Source organism: Pleurodeles waltl, chromosome 9 (assembly GCF_031143425.1).
Source record: "Pleurodeles waltl isolate 20211129_DDA chromosome 9, aPleWal1.hap1.20221129, whole genome shotgun sequence".
In the NCBI taxonomy this organism is placed as follows: Eukaryota; Metazoa; Chordata; class Amphibia; order Caudata; family Salamandridae; genus Pleurodeles; species Pleurodeles waltl.
The window spans coordinates 697,402,841-697,425,279 of NC_090448.1; the positions used below are offsets into that span (position 1 = coordinate 697,402,841).

At 43.6% G+C, this 22,439-nt stretch overlaps 1 protein-coding gene across 1 annotated transcript in view; it reads right to left on the reverse strand.

The window, feature by feature from the left end:
- The window catches only part of ATG2A (autophagy related 2A), a 2,189,461-nt gene that overhangs the window by 370,556 nt on the left and 1,796,466 nt on the right, over window positions 1-22,439 (reverse strand). Inside the window, exon 38 of the mRNA XM_069207806.1 lies at window positions 7,025-7,107. Within this exon, the coding sequence (XP_069063907.1) occupies window positions 7,025-7,107 (83 nt within the window). The remainder of the gene's footprint in view (window positions 1-7,024; window positions 7,108-22,439) is intronic.

A 22,439-nucleotide genomic window follows, 5' to 3' on the forward strand; every position in this document is an offset into this window, starting at 1 on the left:
ATTGTAACTTTACACTGCTTGCATTACTTCCTTTTGCTATTACTGCCTATTTTTGGTATTGTGTACATATATCTTGTGTATATTTGGCATCCTCATACTGAGGGTACTCACTGAGATACGTTTGGCATATTGTCATAAAAATAAAGTACCTTTATTTTAAGTATATCTGTGTATTGTGTTTTCTTATGATATTGTGCATATGACACCAGTGGTATAGTAGGAGCTTTGCATGTCTCCTAGTTGAGCCTAAGCTGCTCTGCTATAGCTACCTTCTATCAGCCCAAGCTGCTAGAAACACCTCTTCTACACTAATAAGGGATAACTGGACCTGGTACAGAGTGTAAGTAACCCTTGGTACCCACTACAAGCCAGGCCAGCCTCCTACATTGGTTGTGCAGCGGTGGGATAAGTACTTGCAACTACTTACCACTTTGTCATTTTGTACTTTTCATAAGAGAATAATATACAAAACAAGTTCAGTGTATGTACACCTAACCAAAACGTTTTGCTTTTCTTCTCTTACACTATCTGCTAAGTGCTGAAAAGTACTCCTAAACTTTCAAAAAGTTTCAAAAGTTTGAAAAAGTCTTTTTTTTTTCTGTTCTTTAAAAAGTCCTGAAACTTTTTCTCTCTTCTCACTGTCTCTAAACCTTCTTCTATCATGTCTGATGTAGGAACTTCTCTTAAAATGGTCAATACGACTTATGACAATCTTAACTTTAAGAGCCTAAGGAGTCTCTGCATTGATAGAGGTTTAGTGGTAGGAAAGAACCCTTCTAGAGAATGTCTGTCTAACATGCTCATTGAGAATGATAAGTCCCAGGGTGGCACTTCAATTGAGAAGTTAGGAGATAGCTCACACTCTGACTCAGGGGAGCCCCTTGAGGGAGGTGTACAGGGTTCTCTTCCTAATCTACCCCTTAGCAGACCACCTAGCAATACTGGTAGTAATAGAAGCTCCCATCATAGTAGGGATGGTTTTGTTCAAGAAGGCCAGGTTGTTAGAGTGCAATCTGTTAGAGGCAGGTCTCCCTCTGTTGAATCCAATATTTCTTCTGTGTCCAAGCATTCCCAACCCACAGACCTTCAAGACAAATTGTTAGAAAGGGAACTCAATAAGTTGAGAGTGGAAGAGACCAGACTGAAGCTTAAACAGCAACAGCTGGCTCTAGACAGGGAATCCCTAGACTTGGAGAAGGGGGTCCCTCAAAGGCAGTGGGCTGCTATCCTATGGCTACCTTTCAACGGAAAGGGTAGGGAGAGGCTCCTTACTGTTAGAGAAAGTGATGCCAATAATTTTGCGGTTTTGAAGGATGCAGTCTTGGATGGATTTCGCTTAACCACTGAAAAATACAGGATTAAGTTCAGAGAAACCAAAAAGGAGTCTTCACAAGACTGGGTAGACTTTGTTGACCATTCAGTGAAGGCCTTGGAGGGGTGGTTACATGGCAGTAAAGTTTCTGACTATGAAAGCCTGTACAATCTAATCCTGAGAGAGCATATTCTGAATAACTGTGTGTCTGATTTGTTACACCAATATCTAGTGGACTCAAATCTGACCTCTCCCCAAGAATTGGGAAAGAAGGCAGACAAATGGGTCAGAACAAGAGTGAACAGAAAAGTTCATACAGGGGGTGACAAGGATGGCAAGAAGAAGGATGGTAAGTCTTCAGACAAGGGTGGGGACAAATCTAAAAATGAGTCTTCATCAGGCCCACAAAAACACTCTGGTGGGGGTGGTGGGTCCAAATCCTCTTCTAATCAATCAAGTAAAAAAAAGGCCATTGGACAACTGATGCCAGTTGTCCAAAGAAAAGCACCAAACCCCCCACTAGCACAACCCCTATTGCAACCTCTAGTGCCCCTAGTAATAGCAGTGGCGGTGGGAGCAAACCTACTAATAGCCAATCCAAGGGAGTAGCTGGGCTCACTTTTGGTAATTTAGTTGGGGTTGGTCTTGTTAGGGAGACCACAGAGGCTGTGTTAGTCTCTGAAGGTGCCATTGATTTGGCCACCTTGGTTGCTTGTCCCCTTAATATGGATAAGTACAAGCAACTTCCCCTAATCAATGGTGTTGAGGTTCAGGCCTACAGGGACACAGGTACCATGGTAATAGAGAAACTGGTACACCCTGAACAACACCTACTTGGTCACCAGTACCAAGTGACAGACGCTCATAACAACACTCTTAGCCACCCCATGGCTGTTGTGAATCTCAACTGGGGGGGGAGGGGTTACTGGTCCAAAGAAAGTTGTGTTGCTTCAGATTTACCTGTAGACTGTCTATTAGGAAATGATTTAGAGACATCAGCTTGGGCAGAAGTGGAGTTGGAGGCTCATGCAGCAATGCTGGGCATTCCTGGGCATATTTTTCCTTTGACAAGGGCTCAGGCCAAAAAGCAAAAAGGAGAGGGTGACTTGGATCCTAGAACAATGGACCAAGTGCTCCCTAAAGCTAGGGGTAGCAAGGGTAAATCCCTACCCACTATCCCTCCCTCTACAGATGATTCAACTTCTGAGGAAGAAGAATTGCCACCCTGTGCAGAACCTTCAACAGAGGAGCTGGCAGCAGACACTGCTGAGCTTTTGGGTGGAGGGGGGCCTGCCAGGGAGGAGCTGAGTGTGGCACAGCAATCCTGTGCCACATTAGAGGGTCTCAGACAGCAAGCTGTCAAACAGCAAAATGGGGATGTCAGTGACTCACATAGTTTTTACTGGGAGGACAACCTCTTGTACACAGAGGCAAGGGACCCAAAACCTGGAGCAGCCAGGAGATTGGTCATTCCCCTGCAGTACAGAGAGTTCCTCCTAACTCTGGCACATGACATTCCTTTGGCTGGACATTTGGGTCAGATTAAAACATGGGAAAGGCTTGTCCCCCCTGTTTCACTGGCCTAGGATGTCAGAGGACATAAAAGATTTTTGTAAATCTTGCGTGACCTGCCAAGCCAGTGGCAAGACTGGTGGCACCCCAAAGGCTCCCCTTATTCCACTACCTGTGGTTGGGGTTCCCTTTGAAAGGGTAGGGGTTGACATAGTTGCCCCCCTTGACCCTCCTACTGCTTCAGGCAATAGGTTTATCTTGGTGGTAGTGGACCATGCCACAAGATACCCTGAAGCTATTCCTCTAGGGACCACTACAGCACCTGCAGTGGCAAAAGCCCTCCTGGGAATCTTTTCCAGGGTGGGCTTCCCAAAAGAGGTTGTATCAGACAGGGTAGCAACTTTATGACTGCATACTTAAAGGTCATGTGGTAACATACAAATTCACCACACCTTATCATCCACAAACAAATGGACTGGTAGAAAGGTTTAATAAAACTCTCAAAGGAATGATAATGGGACTTCCTGAAAAACTCAGGAGGAGATGGGATGTCCTGTTACCTTGCCTCCTTTTTGCTTACAGGGAGGTACCCCAAAAAGGAGTGGGCTTCAGCCCCTTTGAACTCCTATTTGAACACCCTGTAAGAGGTCCCCTAACACTTGTGAAGGAGGGTTGGCTCCTAAGCAAGATATAGTGGACTATGTACTTGGCCTAAGATCCAGAATGGCGGAGTACATGAAAAAGGCCAGTAAAAACCTTCAGGCCAGCCAAGAGCTCCAAAAGCAATGGCATGACCAGAAGGCTGTTCTGATTCAGTACCAACCAGGACAGAAGGTGTGGGTATTGAAGCCTGTGGCCCCAAGAGCACTCCAAGACAAATGGAGTGGACCCCATCTCATTGTTGAAAAGACAGGAGAGGTCGCCTATTTGGTTGACCTGGGCACTGCCAGGAGTCCCCTTAGGGTGCTTCATGTCAATCGCCTAAAACCCTACTATGACAGGGCTGATCTCACCCTGCTCATGGCAACAGATGAAGGACAGGAAGAAGAGAGTGACCCTCTCTCTGATCTCTTCTCTTCCACAGAACAGGATGCTCTAGTGGAAGGTGTAGTTTTGGCAGACTGTCTTACTGCTGAGCAGAAAGACAACTGCATAAATCTCCTAGGTCAGTTTTCTGAACTCTTTTCAACTGTGCCAGGCACCACATCCTGGTGTGAGCACACAATAGATACTGGAGACAGCATGCCTGTCAAAAGTAAAATCTATAGGCAGCCTGACCATGTCAGGGACTGCATAAAACAAGAAGTTCAGAAAATGCTAGAACTAGGAATGGTTGAACATTCTGAAAGCCCATGGGCCTCTCCTGTAGTGCTTGTACCAAAGCCTCAGTCAAAAGATGGAAAAGGGAGATGAGGTTTTGTGTAGATTACAGAGGTCTCAACCAGGTAACCAAAACTGATGCTCACCCTATACCCAGGGCAGATGAGCTCATAGATACACTGGCATCTGCCAAGTATCTAAGCACCTTTGATTTGACTGTAGGGTATTGGCAGATCAAGTTATTAGAGGATGCTAAAGCAAAAACTGCATTTTCAACTATTGGAGGGCACTACCAATTCACAGTAATGCCCTTTGGTTTGAAAAATGCACCTGCCACTTTTCAGAGGTTGGTGAATACAGGCCTGCAAGGGTTGGAGGCTTTTAGTGCAGCATGTCTGGACAATATAGCTGTCTTTAGCTCCACCTGGGATGATCACGTGGTCCACCTGTGGAAAGTTTTGGAGGCCCTGCAAAAGGCAGGCCTCACTATCAAGGCTTCAAAGTGCCAGATAGGGCAGGGGAAAGTGGTTTATCTGGGACACCTGGTAGGTGGAGAACAGATTGCACCACTTCAGGGGAAAATCCAGACAATCATGGATTGGGTTCCCCCTACGACTCAGACCCAGGTGAGAGCCTTCTTAGGCCTCACTGGGTATTAAAGGAGATTCATTAAAAACTATGGCTCCATTGCAGCCCCACTTAATGATCTCAGTTCCAAGAAGATGCCTAAAAAGGTATTGTGGACAGCTAGCTGTCAGAAAGCTTTTGAGGAGCTCAAACAGGCCATGCGCACTGCACCTGTCCTAAAAAGCCCATGTTACTCCAAGAAATTCATTGTTCAAACTGATGCATCTGAATTAGGGGTAGGGGCAGTCTTATCACAACTCAATTCTGAGGGCCAGGATCAACCTGTTGCTTTTATCAGCAGGAAGTTGACCCCTAGAGAAAAGCGTTGGTCTGCCATAGAGAGGGAGGCCTTTGCTGTGGTCTGGGCACTGAAGAAGTTGAGGCCATACCTGTTTGGCACTCACTTCATTGTTCAGACAGACCACAAACCTCTACTTTGGCTAAAACAAATGAAAGGTGAAAACCCTAAATTGTTGAGGTGGTCCATATCTCTACAGGGAATGGACTATACAGTGGATCATAGACCTGGGAGTACCCACTCCAATGCAGATGGACTCTCCAGATATTTCCACTTAGACAATGAAGACTCATCAGGTCATGCCTAGTCTTATTGTCCTTCATTTGTTGGGGGCGGGGGGGGGGTAGGAATTGTGTAGGAAAGTACCATCTTGCCTGGCATGTTACCCCCATATTTCACTGTATATATGTTGTTTTAGTGTATGTGTCACTGGGACCCATGCCAGCCAGGGCCCCAGCGCTCATAAGTGTGCCCTGTATGTGTTCCCTGTGTGATGACTAGCTTGCATTTCTTGTGTTCCTTCTTAGATTTACGTGAGGACTTGGAGAACAATGAAGAATGGCCTCTGATTGGCTCTGACAACTCCAGGAACAGGTACGAGCCTGGTAACGAACCTTGGATGTGAAAAGCGATTAAGAGCGGCCCAGTCGTGGAGTCTTCTTATGCCTGGCAACACAGAGTTTCGCCTCATGTTTCCTGATGGACTTCAGATTCATCGAAGCATAGGTGCAGGCCTTGGAGTCATGGTTCATCCCCAAGCACCACAAGCATACCTAGTGGGGATCAGTCCCAGACATTTGCTTGCGACTGTCCCTACAGGGCTTGAAGCCTATAGTTTTTGGGGGTGACATTGGAGAAATATCAGGTAAAGTTTTCCTGAGAGACACAAAGGGAGCTCCAGATTTGTGTCGAGTGGCACAGAAAGAAAGGAACTGATATGAGCTTGCAGAAATGGCACCTATATAGACCCCAAACTTAATTTCCAGAGGGGAAATGTGTCAGTGCAGATCCACAAGGTGCCACATTCCACCACGCAGAGGTATAGCTAAAAGATTTACGGGTCCAGTCTGACACATGGGGAATATTTCAAAGGTGTGGAATCTGAGACTAGAAATCTCTATCAGAAAAATAAGAAATGCTAGAGACACTGTGGAGGTAAAGGCACTCTTATCCACCTGTCATAGAACTGCTCCAAGTTGAAAAGTTATTGGGAAGAGGTATTAGAGGACCCTGACTCGCTATTCATCTCCCAAGACTCCCAGTGTGCATAATATTAGGTCTTGCTGAAAGATCAGTCGAACAAGTGATCGTAGCACATTAGGGAATGAGTACAGTTCCTGACCCCAGGTCAGTGCTGGTTGTTTCAGATATGGACTTAAAAGGGTAAGAGAACATTTCTATGAAGAACAGAGGGAAAGAGTTTGAAATACTATGGAAACCATGTGTATCCTTCTTGGCAATGGAATTTAGAGAGGACACCTGACCAAAATATCTAAAGGTAATGAGAAGTACAAACCAAATAGTAGGAGAATCCAACCACAGAGCATGAGCAAACTCAATTAAGACAATAAGTAAGGGGACAAGTGCAAGAAGAAAATCAATGCATGGGATCAAAACAGTATGGGGTCCTGTAGGTTACGTAAAGCATAGGTTATACATATGGGAAGGGAATGAGCAGGGTGGGATTGGGACAGCTATGGTTTATTTTTTCCTTTTTCTTATTAAAAGTTTACATTGTCCTAACCGACCGGTGGTTGTAGGCCAGTGCAGGTTTTTATCACAACATGACATAATAAAAAGGAAGCGTTCCATAATACTCTCTTTTACTCTTGCAGTATCCACAAAGAAGGAGAGTAGCTGGGACAATCTCACCACTAAAGTGATGGACCTTAAAAACGAGGGGACAAAGCAAGACTAGAAAAATCTGAAAGCAGAGATGCTAAGAGAAGTGTTACCCATTTCTACAGCATAATCTCTTCAACTTGAGTTCAGAACAGTTTAACTGGGCTAGGCCGATGAGGATTCCTGCAAAGGTGCCCTAAAGGGATAAAAAAAGAAAAAAACAATAGGAGCTGTAAAATCAGATTTTATACACCACAAACATCTTGAAGAGAGACAATGAAGTCATGCATTCACTATTTAGAAACTCTCTGCTGTCAAACTATCACCTTTCCTCCACTAAGCTGTTAAAAATTTCTCAGCTATGAAGGCAAAATCAACATCCACTCCTCAGTAAATTTTGAGAGACTGTGGTATTCAAATGAAGCGTTTAATAAAAGCCACAATGATCATTGAGAGCCCCATGCAAATATGTCCCAAGGCTTCCCTAATTACATGCATAATTACATTATTACACTATGAAATACATGTGATTTGACACAGCCAGTGAACGGCATACTTGCAGCAAAATGAGCAAACAGACACTAGTGCAACAAGTGCTGGTCACGCACTGATCACAAGCTGCATCAGAAATCATTGACTAGTGAATATTACCAGCACTGCAACAGCAAATTTATCCATATATAATTGTAATTGTATTTATATAGTGCTTACTACCCCTGACGAGGCATCAAAGTGCTTTTCGGCGAGTAGCACACTACTCCGGAACCCAAGAGGAACTAGTGGTGGATTAGTACAGGGAAATATGAGTACAGTATTAGTATGAGTTAATTTGAGTGGAGGATATGTGAGTTTGTTAGTTGGATTGACTAGAGTAAGAGAGGGATAGAGGAGAGAAGAATACAGAAGTGTTAATTGGGAGTTTATAGTAATAGGATGAGGCTTGGGATGAGTAAAGGAGAGATGGAGGAGGGAGGAGTCTGTGGAAAGGGGTTGGGGGGATCATAGTAGCAGAAGGGATTTTGGATGAGTCAAAGGTGAGATAAATGAGGGAGAATTTAGTAGGGTTGTTTGGGAGATCATAGTAGTAAATTGAGGTGGGGGTGAGCCAGGAGCGGTAGGGTTATTTTGGAGATCAAAGTAGTAGAATGGGTTTGGGATGAGTCGTGATAGAGGATAGATTGATAGAGACATAGGGTGATGGTGAGACAGAGTAAAGCTTATGAGAGAGTACATTTTATATTTTTTTGATGTATTTATTAAATTTTATTAATTTTTATTTATTTTTTCTCAAGTACAGTAGGACTAGAGTAATAAATATATATGTAAATACATAGTAAGTGAATGTATGTGCAAGGAATATAATAATGGGTATAATAATGAGAAGTAAACTTGTATTGTACAAAACACAGACTTTCAAGATCTGTAATATCTGATGTTAATTATTAAGTGTACTTTTCTAACATTCATTTAGCTTTCCTCCATTTTTCAAAAGTGAAATGCTTGCTGTTAAATAGTTAAGATAACATTTGCTCATTGTGATATAAAAGGAAAGCAGGGATTCATAAGTACTTAATATAACAATGTATCTAGGAGCTATGGGCATGTAAAGCATTGAATAATATACACATATAAATGTATACACACACATATATATACACACACATATATATATTTAACCCCTTCGCTGCCAGGCCTTTTCCCCCTCCTGTGCCGAGCCTTTTTTTGGCTATTTGGAGCAGTTCGCGCTTAGGCCCTCATAACTTTTTGTTCACATAAGCTACCCACGCCAAATTTGCGTCCTTTTTTTCCAACATCCTAGGGATTCTAGGGTTACCCAGACTTTGTGGGTTCCCCAGAAGGAGGCCAAGAAATTAGCCAAAATACAGTGAAAAGTTCGTTTTTAAAAAAAAAATGGGAAAAAGGGGCTGCAGAAGAAGGCTTGTGGTTTTTTCCCTGAAAAGGGCATCAACAAAGGGTTTGCCGATCTAAACTCACCAGCTTCCCAGCTTTCAGGAACAGGCAGACTTGAACCAGAAAACCCAATTTTTTAACACAATTTTGGCATTTTACTGGGACATACCCCATTTTTACGATTTTTTGTGCTTTCAGCCTCCTTCCAGTCAGTGACAGAAATGGGCATGAAACCAACGCTGGATCCCAGAAACCGCAACATTTCTAAAAGGTAGACAAAATTCTGAATTCAGCAAGGGGTAATTTGTGTAGATCCTACAAGGGTTTCCTACAGAAAATAACAACTGAAAAAGAAAAATATTGAAATTGAGGTGAAAAAAATCAAATTTTTCCCTACGTTTCACTCTGTAACTTTTTCCTGCAATGTCAGATTTTCAAAAGCAATATACCGTTACGTCTGCTGCACTCTTCTGGTTGCGGGGATATATAGGGCTTGTAGGTTCAAGAACCCTAGGTACCCAGAGCCAATAAATGACCTGCACCCTCCAGTGGGTTTTCATTCTATACCGGGTATACAGCAATTCATTTGCTGAAATATAAAGAGTAAAAAATAGCTATCAAGAAAACCTTTGTATTTCCAAAATGGGCACAAGATAAGGTGTTGAGAAGCAGTGGTTATTTGCACATCTCTGAATTCCAGGGTGCCCATACTAGCATGTGAATTACAGGGCATTTCTCAAATAGACGTCTTTTTTACACACTGTCTTATATTTGGAAAGGAAAAATGTAGAGAAAGACAAGGGGTAATAACACTTGTTTTGCTATTCTATGTTCCCCCAAGTCTCCCGATAAAAATGATACCTCACTTGTGTGGGTAGGCCTAGCGCCTGCGACAGGATATGCCCCAAAACACAACGTGGACACATCACAGAAAACAGAGCTGTTTTTAGCAAAGTGCCTACCTGTAGATTTTGGCCTCTAGCTCAGCCTGCACCTAGGGAAACCTACCAAACCTGTGCATTTTTTAAAACTAGAGACCTAGGGGAATCCAAGATGGGGTGACTTGTGGGGCTCTGACCAGGTTCTGTTACCCAGAATCCTTTGCAAACCTCAAAGTTTGGCTAAAAAAACACATTTTCCTCAAATTTCGGTGACAGAAAGTTCTGGAATCTGAGAGGAGCCACAAATTTCCTTCCACCCAGCGCTCCCCCAAGTCTCCCGATAAAAATGGTACCTCACTTGTGTGGGTAGGCCTAGCGCCCGCGACAGGATATGCCCCAAAACACAACGTGGACACATCCCATTTTTTGAAAGAAAACAGAGCTGTTTTTTGCAAAGTCCCTACCTGTAGATTGTGGCCTCTAGCTCAGCCGGCACCTAGGGAAACCTACCAAACCTGTGCATTTTTTAAAACTAGAGACCTAGGGGAATCCAAGATGGGATTACTTGTGGGGCTCTGACGAGGTTCTGTTACCCAGAATCCTTTGCAAACCTAAATTTTTGGGTAAAAAAAAGGATTTTCCTCACATTTCGGTGAGAGAAAGTTCTGGAATCTGAGAGGAGCCACAAATTTCTTTCCATCCAGTGCTCCCCCAAGTCTCCCGATAAAAACAGTACCTCACTTGTGTGGGTAGGCCTAGCGGCCGCGACAGGATATGCCCCAAAACACAACGTGGACACATCCCATTTTTTGAAAGAAAACAGAGCTGTTTTTTTCAAAGTGCCTACCTGTAGATTTTGGCCTCTAGCTCAGCCGGCACCTAGGGAAACCTACCAAACCTGTGCATTTTTTTAAACTAGAGACCAAGGGGAATCCAAGATGGGGTGACTTGTGGGGCTCTGACCAGGTTCTGTTACCCAGAATCCTCATGGGGGGCAGAAATGGTCTAAATACAATTTGCCCCCCAGGGGAGCGACCCTTGCCTGATGGGTCGCTCCCCATCTCTAAAAAAAAAAAAAAAAAAAAAAAAACATTCAAAAACTATTTGCCCTGGCGCCTAGAGGTTTCTGCCCCCCCTGGGGGCAGATCGGCCTAATACCAATAGGCCTAAAATAAATTTGCCCCCTCCCCCCGGGGAGCGACCCTTGCCTACAAGGTCACTCCCCTTGCGTGACAGCGCAAAAAAAAGATCCCTGGTGCCTAGTGGTTTCTGCCCCCCTACAATCGGCCAATCTGCCCCAGGGGAGCGACCCTTGCCTGATGGGTCGCTCCCCATCTCTAAAAAAAAAAAAAAAAAAAAAAAAAAAACACAAAAAAACTATTTGCCCTGGCGCCTAGAGGTTTCTGCCCCCCCTGGGGGCAGATCGCTCTAATACCAATAGGCCGATCTGCCCCCAGGCACGGCAGAAATGGCCTAAAATAAATTTACCCCCAAGGGGAGTGACCCTTGCCTGATGGGTCGCTCCCCATCTCTAAAACAAAAAAACAAAAAAAATCCCTGGTGCCTAGTCGTTTCTGCCCCCCTTGGGGGCAGATCAGCCTAATCAAAATAGGCTGATCTACCCCCCCAGGTGGGCAGAAATGGCCTAAAATAATTCCCCCCCCCAGGGAGCGACCCTTGCCTAAGGGGTCGCTCCTCTTGCGTGAAATTCACGCAAAAAAAAAAAAACTCCCTGGTGTCTAATGGTTTCTGCCCCCCTTGGCCTCATCAAAATAGGCCAATCTGCCCCCAAGGGGGGCAGAAATGGCCTACATATAATTTGCCCCCTAGGGGCGCGACCCTTGCCTAAGGAGTCGCTCCCCTCCTAAAAAAAAAGAAAACATAACAAAAAAAAAAAAAAAGGCCTTCCCAAAAAAAAAGATCCCCCGGGGGGGGCAGAAAAGGCCTTCCCAAAAAAATGCCCCCCCTGGGAGCGACCCTTGCCCAAGAGGTCGCTCCCTTTTGTCAGTTTCAATAAAAAATTTAAAAATCCCTGGTGTCTAGTGGGGTTTCAAAAGCCTGGGAGAGACTTCAAAGGGAAGGAAATACATTTCCTTCCCTTTGAAGCCCCTCCGGGCCTCCCCCATGACTAATCAGCACGCGCTCACGCGCTGACGTCACAGGGGGGTTGGGGGGGTCGGGGGTGGAAGGGGAAGGGCTTCCCCTTCCATCCCTGACTTGGGGGGTTGGGGGGAACCCCACAGAGGGAGCGCTAGCGCTCCCTCTGGGCTCTGTGCACAGGACGTAACGGTTACGTCCTGGGCACAGCAGCACTGTGCCTCAGGACGTAACCATTACGTCCTGGGCACAGAACGGGTTAACCGTGAATAAATATACACTTGTTAAACCGGCTTAAAGAGTATGTTTATAATTTATTATTATGAAATAATAACTATACATATTTCTTAAAGAACTATATATATCTAGAATATACACATAATCATATTATAAATATTTATCAACACAGGCACATGCAGTTTATTGCTGTTTGGATATAGTGGTTATGAAGGAAAGAGCCAATTCTTGAGCAGTCTTCTGAAGACAAGATAGCAATCCATGGATCTTATATCCAGGGGTAATGAATTCCACAGTTTGGCTGCTTGAACAGAGAAGGATGTACCACCTATTGTCTTTTTCTTGCATGGTGGTGTTTTAAGGCGAGATGCCAATCCGGAACTGAGGTTTCTTTGTTGAATGTATTTGGTTTCCAATGAAAAGCGATCCTGTTCCATATATAGCTTTGTGAGTCATACAAATCAGCTTGAAGGTGGATCTTCTGGTAACCGGTAACCAGTGTAGTGCTCTCAAGGCAGGGGAGATGTCGGCTTGTGGCTTTACATATAATAGTAGCCTGGCAGCTGAGTTCTGAATACGTTGTAGTTTTTTCATAATACAGCTGATCCATGGTATAGGCCGTTGGAATAATCCAGTCTAGATAGTACAAGAGAGATAGTAGCCTGCACCCTGTGTGGAAATCCGAGGTGGGCGAAGATGCGTCAGAGTTTTCAAGGTGAAGCTTGATTGTGCTAAATTGTCCGCTTGGGCATTCATTGTTAACTTGGAGTCCACGGTAATTCCAAGGCTTTTAACTTCCTTGGATACTTGAGGAGGTGGTCCCAGATCGTCAGGCCAGGCACACAGTGGGTCTTAATTTTTCCAGTCACCACATGCGAGTATTTCCGTTTTGGAAGAATTCAGTTTGAGATGGCTCCAAGTCATCATACATTGATCAACGACTGAGGCAACTGAAGATTTGCGAGTTTTCAATGTCTTTGGGGCATTCCAATTTAAGTATTTGTGTGTCATCTGCATATTTGTAGCATGTGAGTTGAAAATCATTGACCAATTCTGGTACTAATATCATTTAGAAGTTGAAATCATAGGTGAGATAATTGATCCTTGGGGGACCCCTGCTTTTGTGAGGTAGGGTTTGGAGAGGAAGGGAAGAGAATGGATAATATTAGTTCTGTTTTGAAGGTAGGATGTAATCCGGTCGAGAGCAGCCCCTTCTATGTAGGCTTCATGTAGTCTTTGAATTAGGGTGTCATGGTCAACAATATCAAAGGCAGCCGAGAGGTCCAAGAGAAGTAGTGCAGCAACTCCACTGTGGTCGACTGTGTTTTTAAGATCATCCCAGATTACTATGAGTGCAGATTCAGTGCCTCTTCCTGGGCGGAATCCAGTCTGAAAATATGGAGTTGTCTTCAATGAAATGTGACATCTGGGCGAATGCTGCTCTTTCTATCAGTTTGCCCAGGAAAGGTCCATTTGTAATTGGTCTTTAGTTGTTGGAGTCATGCAGGTCTAGGTTTGTTTTCTTTGGTAACAGACATATGTATGCCTTTTTCAGGTCTACAGGAAAAGTTCCTGTAGTTAAAGAGTTATTGATGATTCTTCTTACAGGTGTGGCAGCAGAAGTAGATAAAAGAATGATCTTGAAGATGTGTGGTGGACAAGGGTCAGAAGGGCACTCGGAAGGCCTGCTTGTTTTGACCAAATCCATAAATTCACCTTGTGATAATTGTTTGAAGGAGTGAAGAGGCTGGGTTGGGTTACTCTTGGAGGGGATTTTAGGAAATGGGTTGGTGCTAATGGTTTTCATCTGTTTTAAATAGGAGTCTAATGTGTCTGCTTGGTTGTGTAATGAATTGCCAGTTTGTTTGTGAAATCTTGAATAGTGGGATGACTTCCTTCCCATGAATTTAGGTTTTCAAAATTCATTGAGAATTTTATAAAAATCTTTAGTTGCAGATTTATCATTTTTAATTCTGTCAGAGTGATGCCTTTTTTTTTTTTTTAAAAGCTTTTTTGGTTGATGATTTGTATATTCTGTTACGTTTGTGTAGATGAAGTTTGTCTTGAATGTTGTTTGTTTTATGCTAGGTCCATTGCAGCCTTCTGATTTGTTGCTTTATCTTTTTATGTTCTGTGTTTCTCCAATGGGTTGGTTTTCTTGTGTCCGGTTTCGTTTCCCTGAGTGGTATTAGGAAATCAAAAGCTTCCTGTAGCCACTCAAAGTTTTGGAATGGAAATTATTGTGACTAGATCTGTGTTGGCTGTTAGTTGTGTTTTTGTCTTCAAAACTGAGTTTGCTCCATGGTCGATATGTATGTACTTAATGTGCTATGGTTTGTGTTGATTTGTGGTGTTTTATGCCGGAAAGTTACCAAACGGTGGTCTGACCATGTGATTGGCGTGATGCTTTGAATGGTAACTAGTTCATGGTTTGCAAAAATGACAACTAGGATGTGTCCAGCGCTGTGTCTGTGGAACTGTGTACAATCTGATGTAGGTTCAATGTGACTAGGCCAGTGGTGATAGTTTTTGAATGGGGCATATTGGGTTTGTCAAACCAAATGTTTAGGCCCCAAAGAATGAATGGGTTTGAGTATAATGTTATAGGTCTTAAGATTGTGTCTAGAAAAGTGTCTGGGAATTTTGAATTGTTAGGTGGAGGTCTGTAAAAGAGAAGAAAGTTACAGGAGGAAGTTGCTGTGGGGTTGCATCTGGTGTGGAGGGCCTCACAACCTTGTATGGAAATGTCTGGTTTCATGAGATTTATTGCTTGTTTGAATATAATTGCTAGTCCACCTCCTCTTTTGCCTAAAAGGTTTTGTGTGAAGGTTTGATAGCCTCGAGGAATGGCTTCATAAAGCACTGGCGCCAGGGCATCTCCCAACCATGATTCCGTTATGAACAGTAAGTCAGGTTGAGTGTCAGTGAGCAGGTCGTAGATGTGTTGCTTGTTTTTTTAGAGTGATTGAGCATTTATGAGTAGGCAGTTTAGAAAATATGTGTTTGTGGCGGAGTCATTTTGTTTTAGGGAAGGGCGAGCAGTATATTTTGAGCTTGTAGCAGATGTGTTAGTTGTGATAACTGTATGAGGGTCACAATAGTCCTGTTTTACTATATAGTGTTCCTCGTCCAGCAGGATTATGAGGCATTTTGGTGGGTCTGTGTGCGTTGGTAGTGGACTTGGTGGCTGAGAGTGACATGGTGAGTGTAGTTTTTTTGGCAGAGTAGATTTATGGTGTGATAAACAAGAGGATGTGAAGTTGTTAAGAGTGGTGTGTTGTTTATTTTGTTTGTGTGTTTAGTGTGGAAGGAGTATGGGTTAGGGGTAGTGGAGCAGCATGTGGATCATAATGTAAGGCTCTAAACTGTGCAATAGATGAGTGAGGTGAATGAATGTTGCTGTGTTGGGTGCTTATGCTAGATGTTTGTGAAGATTAAGAATATAGAAGTAAAGACTGGTCAGGATTTGTACTTATTGTGTAGTCATGAGAGTGGGTGTGACGGAAAGTATGAAAGTGTGTTTTTTCACGTGCTGATGTGTGTGTTTTTTTATTGTGGAATAGTGAGAGAATATATTGATTTAATAGTTTTCTGTGAAGGATTTGTATGTGAGTTAGTGCTGGTGAGTGGTATTAGAATATTACAGGGGGTGTAAGTGTTTTAGAAAAGAGTGTAAGAGGGGATAGACAAGAGTCAGGGGTGTTTGTGTTAGCCTTGATCAATGGAAGAAGTACTATCTGTAGTGGAGTGTAAGGATTGTATGGTTGTGTGTAATTGGTGAGGGGAGGGTGTTTGTGGATGGTGTGATGGAAGGCTGGGTATACATATTTTCAAGATAAAAGGGGGTCTGGCAGGAGCAAATAGAGGATAGTGCTGTTGGTTTTTATGAACAGGTAGTGTGTTCTGGATGGCTGAAAGTAATGTGTAAAGTGATTTTGTGTTGTGTGGGTGATGGGAGGATGTGTTAGTGGGAATGGACAGAGTTGTGTTTGGTGTGAGAATGAGGGTGGCTTAATGTTGTATTTGTGGTGGATATGTGAATAGGTGTGGTATGTGGGGTTTTGTGCTGGTTGATGAGACATTGCAATCTGTATGAGGTATGTTTGTGCTGTGGTGCATGAGTTGGATGCCTTTGCTGATATTGTGTTGGGATGTTGGAGGATGTGTAGGGAATAAGTCCTTTCTGGTAAATGGAAACTTGGGCAGCATTTCTTTCCCTAGGCCCGGCCAGTCCCGAATGGGCCCAAACAGGTAACTGCTCTTGTCCTCTCCATCCTTAGCCTCGATGCCCCGAGCCCTAGGCTTAAATAGCCCAATTGGCCAAAAGAAACTTAGTCCTAACCCTAACCAATCAGATTTGTAACCCTAAATCCTAGAGCCAATTAGAGACCTAGCCCTATTAACCAATCACACCCCTGATCCTGACTACCAATCCTAACAGTAACCCTAAAACCTCAGTCCAATAGGAACCCAGCCCTAGTATCAATCAAAAATAGAAGCCCTAAAACCACGGACGAATAGGCATCCTGACCCTAGTACCAATCACAATAGAAGCCCTAAACCACAGACCAATAAGAATCCCATCCCTAGTATCAATCAGAATAGAAACCCTAATACCACGGACCAATAGGAATCCCAATCCCAGTACCAATCAAAATAGAAGCCCTAAAACCACAGAACAATAGGAATCCCAACCCTGGTACCAATCACAATAGAAGCCCTAAAACCACGGAGAATAGTACCAAGCACAATAAAAGCCCTAAAACCACAGTCCAATGGGAATCCCAGCCCTAGTACCAATCAGAACACAAACCCTAATCGTTAAACCAATAGAAATACTAGTTCCAGCAACCAATCACAACAACATATGGAAAACCAATAGAAACTTATTTAAGGGCCAGGATAACTTAAGCCTAAGCCCCTATGAAAGGGAGGAGGGAGGTGCTGCTCTATTCAGAATCTCCTTGTAAACAGACAGGCAGAATCCACAATTCCAAGCTAGCAGTCTTCTTTCTAGGTAAAGGACTGATTAAAAAGCACTGAAATACTGCTTGTCGCGCACTCAGATATTTGGCTTTTTCACAGCAAAAACAACTGGTTCAGACACTTTCTAAACACAGTTTAAATTACAGAAGCAGGTTAAGCAGTCTCCTGAACACACTCTGGTCAGCCCCTGAGGTGTATGTAGTCTTTTTTAAAAGAAGTGGGAGAAGGGTGGCGGTTAGCTTTATGCAGTCTTTTGCCACAAACTAGGAGGGAAATTTCAAATAGTCACGAGTAAAAAACAGCAATTACAAAAAAGACCATGCTGGCTGACACACAGGGAGCCTACAGTAAACAGGCACGGGTAGCAGGTCAAACACTTTTTAGAAAATAATAAGAATTCCCAGAAAGTCTGGGGCTCTTACTGGTCTTCTAGGATTTTTTATCACTGGGATGTATTAGGGCACAGGGAAAACCGAGCTCACAAAATGCATGGTGTGGGTGTGTCATCTCAATAAGCACGATTCCGTCAAATCTATCTGACCCCTTGTTCTATGTCAAGGGTCTAGTTACTTGTAGGAAGTTGGCTCTGTATATACTATCTCAAAGTAAGAGATAGTGTGCACAGAGTCCAAGGGTTTCCCTTAGAGGTAAGATAGTGGCAAAATTAGATAATTCTAATGCTCTATTTTGTGGTAGTGTGTAGTGTTAAGCATATGTTGTACATACACAGGCAATAAATGAGGAACACACACTCAAAGACTTAACTCCAGGCCAATAGTTTTTATATAGAAAAATATATATTCTTAATTTATTTTAGAACCACAAGATTCAAGATTTGAAGTAAATACATAAAATGCAAGGTACTCCACACAGGTAAGTAAGGAACTTTATATTAGAGCAGTAACATACACAGTTTTAGTTAAAATGGCAATAAGCTATTTTAACAGTGGACACAGTGCAAAAATCAACAGTTCCTGGGGAAGGTAAGTAAGGTTAAGTTTCTGAGGTAAGTAAAGCACTTACAAGTTCAGTTTCCTGGGCATAGGCAGCCCACACAGGGCCAGCCAGGTGCAGAGGTCAAAGGAGGGCCCAAAACACATAGGCGTCTATGGAGAACAGGAGTGCTCCGGTTCCTGTCTGCCAACAGGTAAGTACCTGCGTTTTCGGAGGGCAGACCAGGGTTTTTTTTGTAGAGCACTGGGGTGGACACAAGTAGGCACACAAAACACACCCTCAGAGGCACAGGGGCGGCTGGGTGCAGTGTGCTTAGCAGGCGTCGGGTTTTCAATAGAAGTTAATGGAGGGATCCGGGGGTCACTGTAGCAGTGCAGGCAGGGCACAGGGGGGCTTCTCGGGCCAGCCACTGACTGGGCTAGGCAGAGGGTCGCCTGATGGTCACTCCGGCACTGGAGTTTGGTTCCTTTTGATCGTGGGGGCTGCGGGTGCAGTGCTTGGTCCAGGTGTCGGGTTCTTTGTTCCAGGCAGTCGCGATCAGGGGAGCCTCTGGATCTTCTCTGCATGCTCGCTGTGGGGGTGCAGGGGGGGTCGTCTCAGGTTACTGATGAGGTCGCAGTCACCTGGGAGTCGGGTGCAGAGTGTGAAGTTCCGGCGGGAAGAGTGAGGTCTTTGAAAGTTGCTAAAAAGTTGCAAAGTTGTTGCTGTTTTTGAACAGTGCTGCTGTTATCAGGAGTTTCTTGGTCCTATGGTTCAGGGCAGTCCTCTGAGGCTTCAGAGGTCACAGGACCCTGTTGGATGCTTCGCTGTGCAGGTTCTTTGAGTCTGGAGACAGGCCGGTAGGGCTGGAGCCAAGTCAGTTGTCGTCTCCGTCGGGCTTTCAGGTCAGCAGTCCTTCTTGTTGTTGTAGGTTACAGGAATCTGATTTCCTGGGGTGCCCCTAAATAATGAATTTAGGGGTGTGTTTAGGTCAGGAGGGCAGTAGCCAATGGCTACTGTCCTGGAGGGTGGCTACACCCTCTTTGTGCCTCCTCCCTGGGAGAATCCTTCAATCTCAAGATGGAGGATTTCTAAAGGCAGGTGTCACCTCGGCTCAGGGCACCTTAGGGGCAGTCCTAACTGGTAGGTGACTCCTCCTTGTTTTTCTCATTATCTCCTCCAGCCTTGCCACCAAACGTGTGGGCAGTGGCGGGCATCTCCACTAGCTGGGATGCCCTGGGGTGCTGTAGCAAAAGGCATGAGCCTTTGAGGCTCACCGCCAGGTGTTACAGTTCCTGCAGGGGGAGGTGAGAAGCACCTCCACCCAGGACAGGCTTTTTTTCTGTCCTCAGAGAGCACAAAGGCTCTCACCCAAGGGGGCAGACACTGGTCTCAGTGGCAGGCTGGCACAGACCAGTCAGTCCTGCACTGAAGGATTGGGTAAAATACAGGGGGCATCTTCTAAGATGCCCTCTGTGTGCATTTTGTAATAAATCCAATACTGGCATCAGTGTGGGTTTATTATTCTGAGACTTAGACACTGTAGGGGCATATTGCTCATGCAGCTATGCCCTCACCTGTGGTATAGTGCACCCTGCCTTTGGGGCCGTAAGGCCTGCTAGAGGGGTGACTTACCTATGCCACAGGCAGCATTGTGTGTGCATGGCATCCTGAGGGGGATGCCATGTTGACTTTGCCTTTTTCTCCCCACCAACACACATAATCTGCAATGGCAGTGTGCATGTGTTAGATGAGGGGTCCCTTAGGGTGGCATGACATATGCTGCAGCCCTTAGGGACCTTCCTTGGTCACAGGGCCCTTGGTACCACTGGTACCTTTTACAAGGGACTTATCTGTGTGCCAGGGATGTGCCAATCGTGGAACAATGGTACATTGTTAGTGAAAGAACACTGGTGCTGGGGCCTGGTTAGCAGGGCCCCAGCACACTTCTCAGTCGTCAGCATCAATACCAGGAAAAAAGTGGTGGGGGGTAACTGCAACAGGGAGCCATTTTCCTACATTACTGAAAAAGACTATTCAATTAAACTACAATCCATTTATTTTTCCCTTGACCACTGGTCTACTTCTAAACTCTTTCCTGTCTAAACAAGTCTATACTTCGAGGTCGTAAGGAATTAACAGCCTGATGCTACAACCTCCACACACCAAAACCCCAACAGGTGCTGTCTTGTGCATAAATGTTCCACAGGTAGTAAATCAATGTCATAAATAGTCCATATATCAAGACGTACTCCTCCTTTGGTCTAAAATATTCAATCTTTATTCACGGAGTCTTCATCAAGAATAAAACTGGTTTAATAGATTTCTAACAGACACAGCCACCCAGCACATACTTCGGGGAACATCCCTTCATCAAGGCAGTATAAGAATAAATACATACACTCAGACAACAATCCCAAAAAAATAATGTTATTAAATCATTATACATCACTACATGCTTGTCCCACTCATGACAAAAAACATAAGACAAATATAATTGCTCAATGAAAATAGTTCTATTTAACAATTTCTCATTATTGTATAACAGTCCAGGATCCCAGTATCAATCAGTTTCACAATTCACCAATCTTCAACCTACTCAGTTTTCTTTCAGAGAAAATGTCAGCAAATCAAGTTTATTTGGATCTCAGGAAGGGTGGCCCATGAAGCTAGTGTTGGCTGGGTGTATCTGTAGGAATCTATGAAACCAATTTTATTCTTGATGAAGACTCAATAAATACAGATTGAATATCTTAGAAAAAAGAGAAGTACATCTGTCTATATGAATCACAATTACTTATTTCTTTGCTTCCTGTGGCATAGTCATCATGTCCATCCTTGCATTACTGCAGGGTGATTCGGTTGAGGTGTGTTTTTGCAGTAAACGTTTGTTTCTTGTTCAGGGGTTCAAAAAATCCCCAAAACACAGTATATATTGACTTAAAAACACACATAACTTAGCTAAATCAAACTGTATTCAGATATGCAAAGGAAAGATGCATCACATATAGGCGTTCCACAGGTTGGAAAATGGCATGGTGCTCGTTATAGTGAGGTCATAGCATAACAAATGAACATGTTAGACATAGATAAGAGCAAGTAAGTACTTTGTACACAATCAATAGGGCAACCTTAACCTTTTCACTGCTTGGCTTCCCTCCAAGCTTTTTTTTTGGCTATTTGTGATAGTTCACGCTTGGTTCGTCATAATTTTATGACCATATAAGCCTTCCACGCCAAATCTGCATATTTTTTTCCAACATCCTGGGGATTCAAAGGTTCCCAGGGTTTGTGGATTCTCCTGGAGGGGACTAAGAAAATAGCCACGATATAGCCAATTTCTGAGTTGTGTTTTTTTTTTTTTTTTTTTTTATTCGAAAAAAAGTGCCTCTTTTCATAAAAATGGCATCAACAAACGTTTTGATGTGCTAAAGTCACCATCTTCCCATCTTTCAGGAACGTGCAGTGCTGCACCAAAAAAACTAGTTTACCAGAGTTTTGGCATTATTCAAAGAGGTAGCCCATTTTTCCTATTTTTGTTCTCTCAACCTACTTCCAGTTTGTGGTGCAAACCAGTACAATACAAAACTCATTGGTTATACAGGATAAGATCTAGGTTTCTTAAAAGTAGACAACAATTTGGATTCAGCAAGGAATCATCTGTGTATATCCCTCAAGGTTTTTCTAAAGAAACAAACTGTTGAAATAAGTGAATATTGGAAATAAGTAGGAAAAAACAGCACCAGAGTTATTTCCTGCCTCATGTGTGATGAAGGCATGGAGCAATCCTTAGCACACGAGCACTGATGCGGAGGACAGAATTGAGCCGTCATCTGCACCAAAGTGGTTAGAGTCACAATGCATTAAGCTCATAGTTTATTTAATGATGACGTTTTGACCCATAGGTATGTCACTTGGAGCTGGTTCTTCATCAGGACAGGGGGGATACATCCTAAAAAGTAAACACAAAATGAATGTGTTGTAAGTGGGTGTATATTTAGTATTTCAGCTCTCAGGTACCTTTTTAAGTATACTTCCTGCCTCAAAACCACTCAGTGCTGAGAGGCAGTATGAGTCTTAGCCCATCATGCCAACAGGAGAACAGGAAAACGATCTGTAGAAAAAGCCTCATCTTACACTTCCAAATATATTGAGTGAGGTAGTAACAAAGAATTATGGTGGCTGTTTACCACTCTGTTGATATAGTTATCCGGGTCAATGCACCTCGAAGATGCCCTGTAGCGGTAAAGAGACTACGTTACTGTGTGATCATTTGCAAAATTGTATACAGAATATTTAAGGGTTGGAAACAAATGAAATCACCTTGCATTGTGCATATCAGTAATGGTGCAAAGCACTGCCAATTGCTTGTAAATAATACAGAACTGACTAGGATTGTATAATAATTTGCAGCTCTCCAAAAATTGTTACCTTACTTTGATTTTTTTTTTTACTAAAGTGTGCGTATACAGGAATATAACTT